Source organism: Pygoscelis adeliae, unplaced genomic scaffold (assembly GCF_000699105.1).
Source record: "Pygoscelis adeliae isolate BGI_AS28 unplaced genomic scaffold, ASM69910v1 Scaffold116, whole genome shotgun sequence".
NCBI classification, from domain to species: domain Eukaryota; kingdom Metazoa; phylum Chordata; class Aves; order Sphenisciformes; family Spheniscidae; genus Pygoscelis; species Pygoscelis adeliae.
The window spans coordinates 1,862,310-1,874,619 of NW_008825080.1; the positions used below are offsets into that span (position 1 = coordinate 1,862,310).

A 12,310-nucleotide genomic window follows, 5' to 3' on the forward strand; every position below is an offset into this window, starting at 1 on the left:
CCCAGTGATCTAAGCGGTCCTTTAAACTAGGCTAAGCCACATTCCCCTTCATAGGTTTATTCTAGATTACAAGTGGCCCATGACTGTATTTCCTCTGTTTTCTTTTCACAGAAACAGAAGACTTCATCAGCTGTACAGCTTCCTCCAAAAATTACAGTTCACTTGCATTTGTTGCAGCCAGCAACCAAAAGCACCCCCAATTTCTTACCTGAAATTCAGAACGGATGCAAAAATCTCAAGGAGACGTGTCAGGAGTCATGCTGCCCAGGGTATTGTACTCTGAATTATAGACTTCAAGTTTAAGTACATCCACTGCTTATGAGTTGCAATTTAGGTATACCATCCCTTCAGCTCACTTCCAAGTACACAATTAAGACTTATTTTGCTTTTTTGTACATTATGTAGCAGTAACACTACAGTTTACAAAAATACTGTTATTTTTGTAATTAGATATTTAAGTAAATAAATACTTTTGAAAAGATATTCATACTAAAAAGAAAAATGACAGCCTGCTTTTCCACAATAATAGGTTCCATAGTACTGCCCAAATCAGTTCTGATTCTCACAAACTTGGGCATTAAACCTTCAGTCTTGTAAGCAGAGCTTAGAAGTATTATTTCCCTGTATTAAGTAGGAAAACTGTACAAGAAATAGTGCTCAGCATTATGTGCTAAATACCAGAGAACATGAGAAGCTTGTAAGCTTGTTCAGCTGTGCAAGACATTACCAATTATGATTACAATTACTTTGCCATTTCCCTGTGGGACACAAGGATATGCATCTTTGTAGCATACTGCACTGGTAAATAAAAAAAAATTTCAAAGAAAAAGCAACTTTAAGGAAGTCTCCTTGAACTCTTAACAGCTGCTTACCCTCTATAGCTTCTACAAGTCTGGGAAACTGGCTTGGACATGAGCCACCAAGCTTGTCCTAAAGCAAATTTTTCCACAAGAGGTAACAAAAAAGTCTGTCAAAGGCAAAAACATTATACTAGAAGCAACACAGGGCTCCATCTTTCTCTGAAGACAGCTCTGTAAAAACATGTATTTCAACTAAGTTGTGGATGTAGCCACTGAACCTTTAGTTCCATATGGAGATGCACATGTTCCATGCATGTCAGAATAATACCAGTTTGAAACTGCAATGACATATGCTTTTTTTGTATATCTAATGTAGAAGCAACCATCAATATGCACTCCTCAAGCTTTTATTAAGTAACTGTTTACAAGATGTTTAACAGATCGTTAAGATTAAGTCCTCTCATCGCTAGATTCAAATTTTATAACTGACCTGTTACAAAAAGGAACGAACATTAAGTTTAGATGAGCCCTTTACATAAAGCTCTTCCCCAAACTAGGTCTTTAGAAGACTATCTTCCCATGCAAAATTTTGGAAATGAAGTAGTAAGTTCAAGGGATCTACTATTTTCCACTTGCAAAACCCCCATCTTTTTACAGCAGCATACTAGCTACCAAGCATCAAACACTTACTGAAAGTTTTAACGCTTAATACCTGAAGCATTTCCTAAAAAATTGCTTTTGACTTCCTACATTAAGTGATAATCATCACTGGGTTCATCATAACAGAGTGCATTACATTGCTGAAAGCTTTAGCATATGATACGAGCTACTCTTTTAAACAATAAGTGTTCCATAAGCTCAACCGTAAGGAACATTAAGTTTGGTACTAAAGTAGTTTTAATCCCATGACTCAAATGCACTTGCAGAATATGACATCTTCATTCCTCCTGGGTTCATGTTGGCTCTGGCTCCATAGTTCTAGGAAACAGAACAGGTATTAGTTTAGAATCATTAACACTTTCAATCATTTAACAGTAAAAGTCACTACAAAACAATTTTAGCTTTCAGCATGCATGTCTCAATGTAATTTGAACATCGTATTTTTTAAATAAATACAGAAGTTCCTTCACCATTAAACTTCCATACATAATGTTTTTAGACCCCAGTGTGAAATTAATGCACTTTAATCAACCTCAGATTTTATCAGGTGTGGGAATAATCCTTCCCAAAGTTCAAATCCCAAGTTCTTCTCTTACCCAACACAAATCAGTTCACACAACTTTGGGGAAAAACTTCCTTCTCCATTTCTTATTTAAGTATGACTGTCTGCATTACTTTCCCAGCAAAATCCTTTTCCTTTGGAAAAAGGATGAAGTCAAATCATCCATAAGATTGTCCCAAAATAATCAAATAAGAGCCTCAAACAGATTCCTCTTTCAAATTCATCATTTGATCATCAAATTGCCCTTTCATGCATTCCCTTTGAAAGAGAAAGTGAATATTGTAAAAACACAAATAAGATGTTATCTTTCTTCCTCAGGAGAAAGGGCATCAGGATCTTTATTGAACACTAGGTAATAAAAGCCTCTCTTTCAGTAATAGTAAAACAGCAAAAAACAGCTTTAATAGTTAATTTCAAAGAAAAAAAGAGGGCTGATTACAAATGCGCAGTTTCTGTCAGAATCACTGACATCAGAAGGTCTCGTAAGAAAGGAATTAGAACCTGATGATCTCCAACTCAAGAGTTGGTGCGTTGCATATATGTGATTAAGAGGGCAGTACTCCCAAGGCAAACAGACAGATTTCCCCTGAAACTCTTCTATTCACAAGTACGTGGACAAAGAGCCACAGTCAGATTTGGTAACTCAGAGGCTGTAAAGGACATGAAGGACAGACTTGGACCTAGAAATGACAGATTTCATGAAATGCTGGAAGACGCTCCACAAAGGTTGGAGATGTGTATTTGGAAGCAATCTAGACTCAAAAGTTGATGAGATCCACCTTTGAAAGCAATCTATAAAAGTTAAAAAAGCGTCCTTGAAAGAAGAAAGATCCACTGAGGCTGTAAGCGTGAGAAGGAAGAAAAAGTTTAAGTGTGTAACTGAGGTCCCATGAAGACCCAAATAAAAAAAGAATCAGATCTGATGAGGGAACTAGTCAGGCAGGTAAACACACCCAAAACACCCATTACTTTCAATAATTATGGTATAGAAAAAGATAATTAATGAAAGGAAGGTCTGAGCTTGAACTCGAGCTTCAGATATTGTGTAAGCAGTGAGAGCAATTATTTTTCTTGTGGTCTCTAAGAGAGTATTAATATTTGGAATGCAACTGACATGTGATAAAGCTCTTATGGAAGCAAGAGATCAAGAAAAGCCTTTTGATACAGGCATTAAAATCCAAGCAGATAAAAGCAAGAAGTATCAAACATCAGTTGAAAAAAAAGAGTCATTTGAAGTAGGAGTAGGCATAGAATTTAAATCCTGAACTAATGACCGCCGAGTGATTTCAGAGCTATGCCACCTAGGCTGTCTCATTTACTCAAGCTGTATTTTAACATCTGGCACCACCAACACTAACAGAGACCAGAAGGCTCCTCCTCATCACAGACATCAAGAATAATTTTGACATGGATCAGATTGGGGCATTTATCTAACTATAATTAGCAAATTTGGTTTGTTTTAGTTTGGTTTTAGTCAAATGACTTACTTGACTGAGCGATTCGTAACAAGCAGTGACTGTATAACTAGCCACTATTTGCTCCTACCCTACATGTGCAGCAGAGAAACTTCTGGTACTACAGCCTTTGTGTATGTTTGCACAAGCCTTTTCTTCCACAGAGTAATTTTTGACACTACAGATGAAGACTAACGCAGTTAGTAAGGCCACACTGTAAAAGTCCAAGTCAAGCAAGTTGTCCAAAATTAGTTTCAGAAATACCGGGCATTTTGATGATGCACAACTAAAATAAGGGACAGTTACCATCGGAACAGTTTCAGTGGCATTACTCTGGATATATACTGCTAAACACACTTTTATACTGAGAAAAAGTTCCAGAAGCCAAGACTTCCAGTTCATTCTCAGACTCACCTTTTGGGTATTAACTGATGTAAAGATTCTTTCTCCTTGAAAACCAAAAGCAATTTCTTCCAACCAAACAGGAACTTCCTGCTGGGCCTACATAATTAGAAAAGTGAATTTAGAGACTTTGACTGCTTCGTGTCCAGAGAAGGGCAACGAGGCTGGTGAGGGGTCTGGAGAACAAGCCTTATGAGGAGCGGCTGAGGGAGCTGGGGTTGTTTAGCCTGGAGAAAAGGAGGCTGAGGGGAGACCTCATTGCTCTCTACAACTACCTGAAAGGAGGTTGTAGCGAGGTGGGTGTTGGTCTCTTCTCCCAAGTAACTGGCGAAAGGACGAAAGGAAATGGCCTCAAGTTGCGCCAGGGGAGGTTTAGATTGGATGTAAGGAAAAATTTCTTTACTGAAAGAGTGGTTAAACATTGGACCAAGCTGCCCAGGGAAGTGGTTGAGTCCCCATCCCTGGACGTATTTAAAAGACGGGTAGATGAGGCGCTTAGGGACATGGTTTAGTGGGCATGGTGGTGTTGGGTTGACGGTTGGACTCGATGATCTTGGAGGTCTCTTCCAACCTTAATGATTCTATGATTCTATATTAAGAGGTCCATAACTGTACCAAAGAAATAATAGTTGCTCAGTATATTAAAGTGAAATCTAAAGCACAGAAGAAGTTTAGCACCAAGATTTGAAACTTACATCTGAAAGCACTTTAACTAGAGATTGTGCAAGATGGCCATCTGTACTGTTATCAAAGAAGCAAACTGCTTTGCCTGTATTTCCACAACGACCAGTTCGTCCAATTCGGTGTACATAGTCTTCAATGGTGGAAGGAAGATCAAAATTAATAACATGTTGAACGTTTTCAATATCCAGCCTTCTTGCTGCCACTGAAGTTGCCACGAGAACTGGACATTTCCCAGAACGAAAATCCTGAAGAGCTACTTCTCTCTCTCTCTGTTCTCTATCTCTACAAAGACATCAATAGTTAGAATGGGTGTCTCAAAAAATCGGAAGTATTATTTAAGATACAAGTTAAAAGGTCATGATTCATGGACAGAAGTAGTTCTTGGGGTGGGGGGGGTGGGGTGCGCAAGGGGAGGAAAGCAACAACCCACACACTACCAGTTTACATTTTGTGAATTGTTAGCTTACTAGCAGTTAAGACACCGCAACTATTTTAACCTAAGTCTCTAGAGAAATTCTTTTTTTTTTTTTTAAAAGATCCAGAGATAGTCATGTATCTAACTCACTGCCTTCCTAAGAAGATCCACTTAACTGATTGTTTCTTTATGGCGTCGTTAGAAGCGCTTTTCCTACCGCTTTGTAGCAGGGAGCCAGAATAGCAAAGATGAAGTCTACCTAGACTCCTGCATAGGCAATTTTTCAGATATACTAGAAAGCATGGCCAGCCAACAGTATAGAACTTGCCTTTTGTTTGTCGTCATTTGCTCTGGGGTTTGCATTTTTAAAGAATATTTACAGATTATCCAGTACTTAAATACAGTAGGTCAGAGTTTAACCCATGTTCTTTGTTGTCCAAATGAGAGAACAAATCAGAAAGCTAAAAAGCAGCGCTCTTTTGAATCTAACACAGCACACTTCGTTAAGTCTGGTACGACCACTATTCCAGAGAAGAGCAACTATCCTAACTAACTTCAACTTGAAAAACTCAAGTGAATCAGAAATCAGTAACATTCATGACAGTTCAGCAGCTTCCATGGAACCAGTTATTCTCTTTGTAAGTCTACCTTAACTCACAGTGTAATAATTCTACAGAAACATGTTAAGAACCTCCTCCCACACAAGACAGGTTGTGGGATAGCAATTCAGGTTAGCCAAGAACAGAAAGCCAGATCTTATCAAGATGACCCTTCATATACCTGTAAAACTAATAGAGCACAGGACACACACAAACATCTCATATCTGTGTACTAAGATCATTTTAACCCATCTACAACCTTGATATTCTGATGTCTGTCAGAACACTGCCCAAAACATCATTTTATTGGCAAGAATTCAAGTCCCTTCCTCCTATTACAAGATGAAAAATATTGCAAAATTACACTTCTTATGTGCTGCAGTTCACTGGGAATCTTAAGATTCAGTTTGTTGTCCTACATTTTGACACATAAACAAACACTACAGAACTACATTCCAGCTCACTGGAAAGACAGACCATCTTTTTAGACAGGTTTAGACGTGGAATTAGCAACTATTTCACCTTCAAACACAAGTTAGAACCATCTTTTCTTTAGCATTTGTCTGGAGATCAATCTGTCCATGAACACATCAAGGAGGCAGAAATGACAGCAGAAATCTGTATGGTGCATGACCCGACTTATCTCGTCACTTTGAGGAAGCCTATAAGACAGAGTGGAAGGTCCACAGCTGCCACTTGAATTTACAAATATCTCACCAGTAACACCAAAAGGTCTGGTTTTGGTCACACAAATGATGACAAAAACTACATATGACCAACAACTGATTCTACTGAATTTATTATGTACTAATTTTTTTTTAGCAGTAGGCATAAGATTCTCCAGTTCATATACAGCATCTGAAGTGTGGTCAACTAGAAAAATGCATACTCAGCAAATGCTGCGAGAACTGGCCTTCAGAAACACTACATTCTCAATTGGGCAGAGCTGCTGACCATTACAGGGCTATCTGAAACAAGGCAAGCTAAGTCACACAGATATGGCCAAACATGAAATCTCAATAAAAGCTTCTCATAAGATATAGTATTAAGTGACTTTCTCTTAGTACTATTACCTGACTTCCACTTAAAAAATACTTACCCATGGATGCTAGTGGCTGGTATTTTTTCTTGACAAAGAAAGGCTGCAATGTAGTCTGCTTTTTTCTTTTTGTCCACAAACACCAAGGTTCGTTCATGGCCTATGTTAAACAAGAGTTCAGATCCACTGCAGTTTGAAACCTGATGCATTTTCACTAATCACAGTTGCAGTTACTTATATGAATACCTAATATCAGAACGGGTTTTGAATAAAGTCTTTAAGGCATGATTGTAATTTCTTGCCTGTGTTGAACTGATTAAATTGAATCCATCGATTTCTAGATCAACACAGAAACCTAGGTAGAGACAAGTGCATTGTATTTTTCTCCTTAATAAAGGGAGGAAACAAATGTTGTTCTCTGTGATACGTATGCACTCCCTTTCTACAGCATGTGGCTAGAAGTGGCACGCCATTCTGAGCACTGAACAGACCATTTTTTAATTCCAAACACCCTTCCAGGTTTCAGCATTAAAACATAAGATACATTCAGAGCAAAAAATGGAAAAATCCCAGCCATTAACAAAATATAGGCCCAAATGTTCACGTAAGAAGATTAATACACCTATAATCTGGAGATAACACCCCCAGATGTTGAAGTATTGTAATTGACCATATAAAGAAACTATCCATCTGGGAAGCTTGTCTGATAGTACTCAATAGAGATGAGAACTTGGCAAATACCCGTAACACAAATATGCCTAAAAACCTAGAGCTCTCTGAGGTCTGCTTCAAGCGCCAATCAGCAGTCTTGTAAAGCATGTAGCACATAATAGAATGGAATCATGACCTGGTCAATAGCAAGAGCACAAGTTTAAAAACAAGCAGTTACATCTTCCCTGGAAAAAAATTAGCAATAAGGAAAGTTACCTATGCTTTGTAGAATTTCTATCAGTTTATCCCTCTTGGAATACTGAGGAACCTGAAGAATATTTTGCTGAACATCACTGCAAGCTCCACCCACATGTCCAACAACAACAAATAAATAATCAGTTTTCAAAAATTCACCAGCCAGCCTTGAAAAGAAGCAAAATTGAGCAAGATGAAGTCTATTATGTAGCTTATTTTTGCTGTAAGATCAAGTAACTTCATTTATGTTTAAGCAACCCTCACAACAAATACTTGTATCATTCCTCACAAGGCAGAGGATATAAGTAGTCATATGTGCATTTTTTAAAAAGCTGAAAGGGTCTGTATTGTTTTCTAGACAGCTGTATAAAAACCTGATCAATAAGAAGGTACACAGACTCATTACGTCCCTGCAGCTTTTCATAATACAAACACTGCTTTTTCTAGCCATCTCAGAAAGAGTTCCACATATATGCTTGTAATAAAATGGCTTACTGACATATATGCTCACAGAACTGTTCTCGGGGCACTATTTCATCACTAGCTGGAGGGCCAGTGGAGAATCCTACACAGATCAGAATTCAAAACAGGCCTCCAGGAGACACCACCATCCTTTTTGACTGTTCAACAAAAGCAGTGCTTAAAAACACACAGTTTATTACATGGCATGTATTTACCAGTTGCCATAGGCAAAAGTCAAGTTTTGTTCAGAGAGCATTCCTCTTCAGTTATGCCTCACGTAGGTGATCTTATCTGAGAGCTCAAACTTGCCAAAATAGATCATTCCTTCGAATGCCCCATAATACTTGAGAGTTGTACTAAACTGTATTAATGTATCAATACACAAATGTGCTTCATGTCCAGTGTACACACAGCAGCTTCCACTGCAGTAAAATTCAGATGGTAAACGAGTCAACCTTTAACTGAAGGCAGGCAATCTCAAGTTTTAGAACAAATTCCTAAAAAAAGAGGAAAGTCTTAAAAATATTAAAGGACTGCCTTACGGACTTGAATCTCCCACCTGATTTATAGGAGTAATTGCCACTGAAAAGGTGTTTTTCATAGCAAATAAACAGGTTACTAGAGATTTAAATGTGTTTGGTCTTAAGATCTAACTGGTTTAAGATCTCACAGAGTCGAAGTTCTAAACTGAAAGTAAAGGGCAAGTTTAAACTCTCTGGAAATGGAACAGTAAACAAAAAACAGAAAGGGAGACAAGGCAGAAGAGACCTTTTAATGGGAGATATATAAGGCCCCAAATGCTAAGCTGAAGTTCACCAGTCAGCTAGGAAATGCACGGTTCTCTCAACTCACATGCACAGGAAGAGCCTTGATGATCAGACCAAAGGTTTATTTAGCAGCAGAGACCCAAATTCAGGTACAGAACCAAACGGTATGTTAAAACTAAATCTGATTACTCTCACTGAATAGAAATGCAGGAGAGCCTGAACCCAGCAGGGCCAAAGAAAGCACCTTGTCCTATACTACTGAAGTAGATACTGTCCAAAGTTGTTTTGGTAGCAGAGTATGGGAAAACATTAGCTTTCCTGACTCCAGAATCAGAAAGGCAGTAAATCCAGGAAGAAATTGACTCCAGACAAGAAGAGTTTTCCCTGTCTATAATGAGGACATCACCTTTAGGCATTCCAGTTTCAAAAGGCTACAAGAACATTATTATGCACTTCCAAACCATGATCCAAGCACTCAGGTTTCTGAAGTTTTCTACCAGTACTTGTAAATCCTGCAAGACTGACAGTAGAAAGGTAGATCTGTTTTGTTTTTCATTAAACAGAAGCAGACAGTAAATGTCTTGCACAGTTGAAGGGATCTCCTCCTTTCAGGTGATGGTAGTTACAGTACTCTACTCATCCCTCAGTATGTAGCAAAAACACATAGGAAGAGCACTAGCAAAAACACATTGATAAAAGACAACAGATCTAGAGATCAAGGGGTCAAGATTCCTCTCTCAACCGCAAAACCTGAGCCAATCAGAGCACACTGTGCATCTTAAAGGGAGACACACCTCATCTTTTCCCAGGATGCAGTGTGAAGTGACACCACATTCCTGCACAAGCAGTAAACACATGGAATGAAACACTCAGGTACAGTATCATTTGAACACTTCATTCCCAGCTGCGAAAACAAGACCATTATTACTTCACTACAAGATCTTCTTTCGATACAAAAAACTCCATGAAAAAAGTCTTGACTGAGGAACCAAAGCCACAACAGGTGACTTAAGACTGAGTTTAAAGTGAATTCAATCCTACTTAGAAGAAAGGCAATTCATCTCCCCAACAGCTCTCAGTATTAACTGATTGAATGGGAGAAAGCAGCCCATTCCCCTCTTTCATTCAGGACAGTCAACTGAAGACTTTTTCTCCCTGCCTCAAAAAAGATCTTTCAGGCTTTTTGAAAGCCAGAAGAAAGTTGTCAGGATATGACTCACTGAAGTATCAACATACTTCACTGCAACTGTCTGATCAGTTTACATGCTTTCAAACTGTAACATGCTTACTGGTATTTTTTAGTGATTCTGTCACAACAGTATCCCTACCACAAAAGCCACCAAAATTATGTCAACCACTCAAATTGAAGTTTAGACTCCTCTGATTTACAAGAGAGTATTCAGATGCCTGTCTCTTCAAAAGTGGAAATACTGAATAATTTCTATCCAGCTACAGGGAATGGGGTGTTTTGTTCTGTTACTCCCAGGCTCAGCAACCCCACTACCATCTGTTGAAGACTGTTCTCTCAGAGTCTGGGAAGTGGAACTTTAAGGGTAGTGAGTAGGAGAGCTGTAAGATATATCCTAAACCCATCTGTGGAAGCTTTAAAACTACCAAAACCAAACAGCACTTATGCATGTAAATAAGAACTGTATATCAGAAAGGCTGGTGAGCTGAGCAATAGTTCGGGTGTCTGATTATATTATGTCCTGGTGCCAAAGACAGTGCTACCAATGCTGCTCATTAAACAGCAAGATCCCTGTTTTTGAGCTTGCACGGATGCGGTGGGGAAGGGACAAGAAACAAACAGGGGCAGCAGGAGGACTTCTGCAGCAGTGGAATTTAAAAGCCTTCAGACAAACTCCAAGTTGCTTTAGAGTCCCCACCTAAATTAAGCAGTTAATCTATGCAAGTTACTAGTTCTGTTACCTAAAAAAAAGGAATTCTTCAGCAAGGAATGTTAACATCATAGCTTTTCAGTATCTTCTAGCAAGATTATGAGCTTTTAAACATAAGGAGTGCCCTTAACAACTCTTCAGACATTTAGCTCTATAGAAGTACATCTTCAGATATATTTCCATTTTTATTTTACTCACCTCTGAACTTCTTCAGGAAAAGTGGCACTAAACATTAGTGTTTGACGTTTGTCTTTTGGTGGCATGCTTGGGTAAGAAATCAGCTTCTTCATATCTAACCCAAAACCCATATCAAGCATGCGGTCTGCTTCATCCAGCACCAAATATTTCACATTATGCAAACCAATCTGCAAGTATTTCAGTGAAAGAAAAACTGTATTGGCTCACTGACAGTATACACTTATAGAATGTCCTAATTGCCAAAATCCACCTTTTATTTATTTCTTTCTAGTAGTAGTTAATTATTCACAAATAAAAGCCTATGTGCATTATATGCTTTATTTGCACCTCATCCTCTACTTAAGTTTTTAATCTGCAATAATTCTAACAGTATGCATACACTGAAATGCTTCAGAACTTGGTTCAGTAATGTAAACCAAGATAGAACCTACAGATTGACTATTATTCAGCACATCTATTTTGAAATTATGTCTGAGTTTTAGAAAGGTTCTCTCATATAACCCTCACACATTCTCAAAAACCTCCTTGTTCTGAAAAAAAATTATGTCAGAAAGCATTATTAAGGACATTACAACTTCACGGTTGCTGACCAAGACTGTCATTTTGACTAGAAGCCTGAAAACCGCAGAAAGCCAATCTCCAGTTTATTACCAAGAAGTGTTTTTCCAGACTTCATTTGTCCAGTGCAACATCACTGAGTCACCATTATAACATGTAGCAATTTCGATTTGAATTTATAATGGCTGGAAAAATAAAAATTCAAATACAATATTACACCTGGAGTTTTTTTATATTTTGAATAAAATCAATATCAAAACATTCAAAGAATGAATATTAGCATAGTTCCAGACAGATAAAAGCTATTGTAGCAAAACAAACAGGATGTCAAGTGAAAATCTGCTATGGAATTTCCCACAAGAACTAAAAGAAGGTGTTCCATGTATTTAAACTATAAAATTTAATTGCCAAGAACGCTGCAGCCAGTTTGATTTAGAATATTTTCCAGTGAGCCCTGAAAGGGACTGAAGAGATCTTAACTTATGCTACTCTTTCAAAAACCTCATGGTATTCAGATATTCCAAGAAAAGCTCATTTGTATTTTAAGTAAGTGCCTGTACAAAGGCAGCATGCTGACTGGTTTTCATGGCTCCATCTTTGCTTCCATCGAATTTGAAGAATGAAAACCAGTATGTAAAAAGCTAAGAGTGTTTAGGGAACTCAGACTAAGTTTTAAGATCTTACCTTCTCTCTTCCAATGATGTCTAGAAGCCTTCCTGGAGTGGCACATAGTATATTACAGCCTTGCATTACCTGACGAATTGAATGGCCTGTTTGTGTACCTCCATAGATCACAACAGGCCTTATACAAGTTCTATTTTATAGAAAAAAAATTGGATTAATTATGTAAGTATGCAAACAGTATTGTTTCATAAAAATATGTAAAAAAAATCATCATATCTACCA

General features: G+C 38.0%; 1 protein-coding gene across 1 annotated transcript in view; it reads right to left on the bottom strand.

The window, feature by feature from the left end:
- Positions 1-1,697: 1,697 nt before the first annotated feature.
- DDX4 (DEAD (Asp-Glu-Ala-Asp) box polypeptide 4) overlaps positions 1,698-12,310 on the bottom strand; it is a 31,320-nt gene continuing 20,707 nt past the window's right edge. Inside the window, exons 11-17 of the mRNA XM_009326947.1 lie at positions 12,089-12,218; positions 10,847-11,013; positions 7,543-7,688; positions 6,676-6,775; positions 4,574-4,844; positions 3,891-3,977; positions 1,698-1,778 (exon numbers count right to left, since the gene is read on the bottom strand). Of these exons, the coding sequence (XP_009325222.1) occupies positions 1,698-1,778; positions 3,891-3,977; positions 4,574-4,844; positions 6,676-6,775; positions 7,543-7,688; positions 10,847-11,013; positions 12,089-12,218 (982 nt within the window). The remainder of the gene's footprint in view (positions 1,779-3,890; positions 3,978-4,573; positions 4,845-6,675; positions 6,776-7,542; positions 7,689-10,846; positions 11,014-12,088; positions 12,219-12,310) is intronic.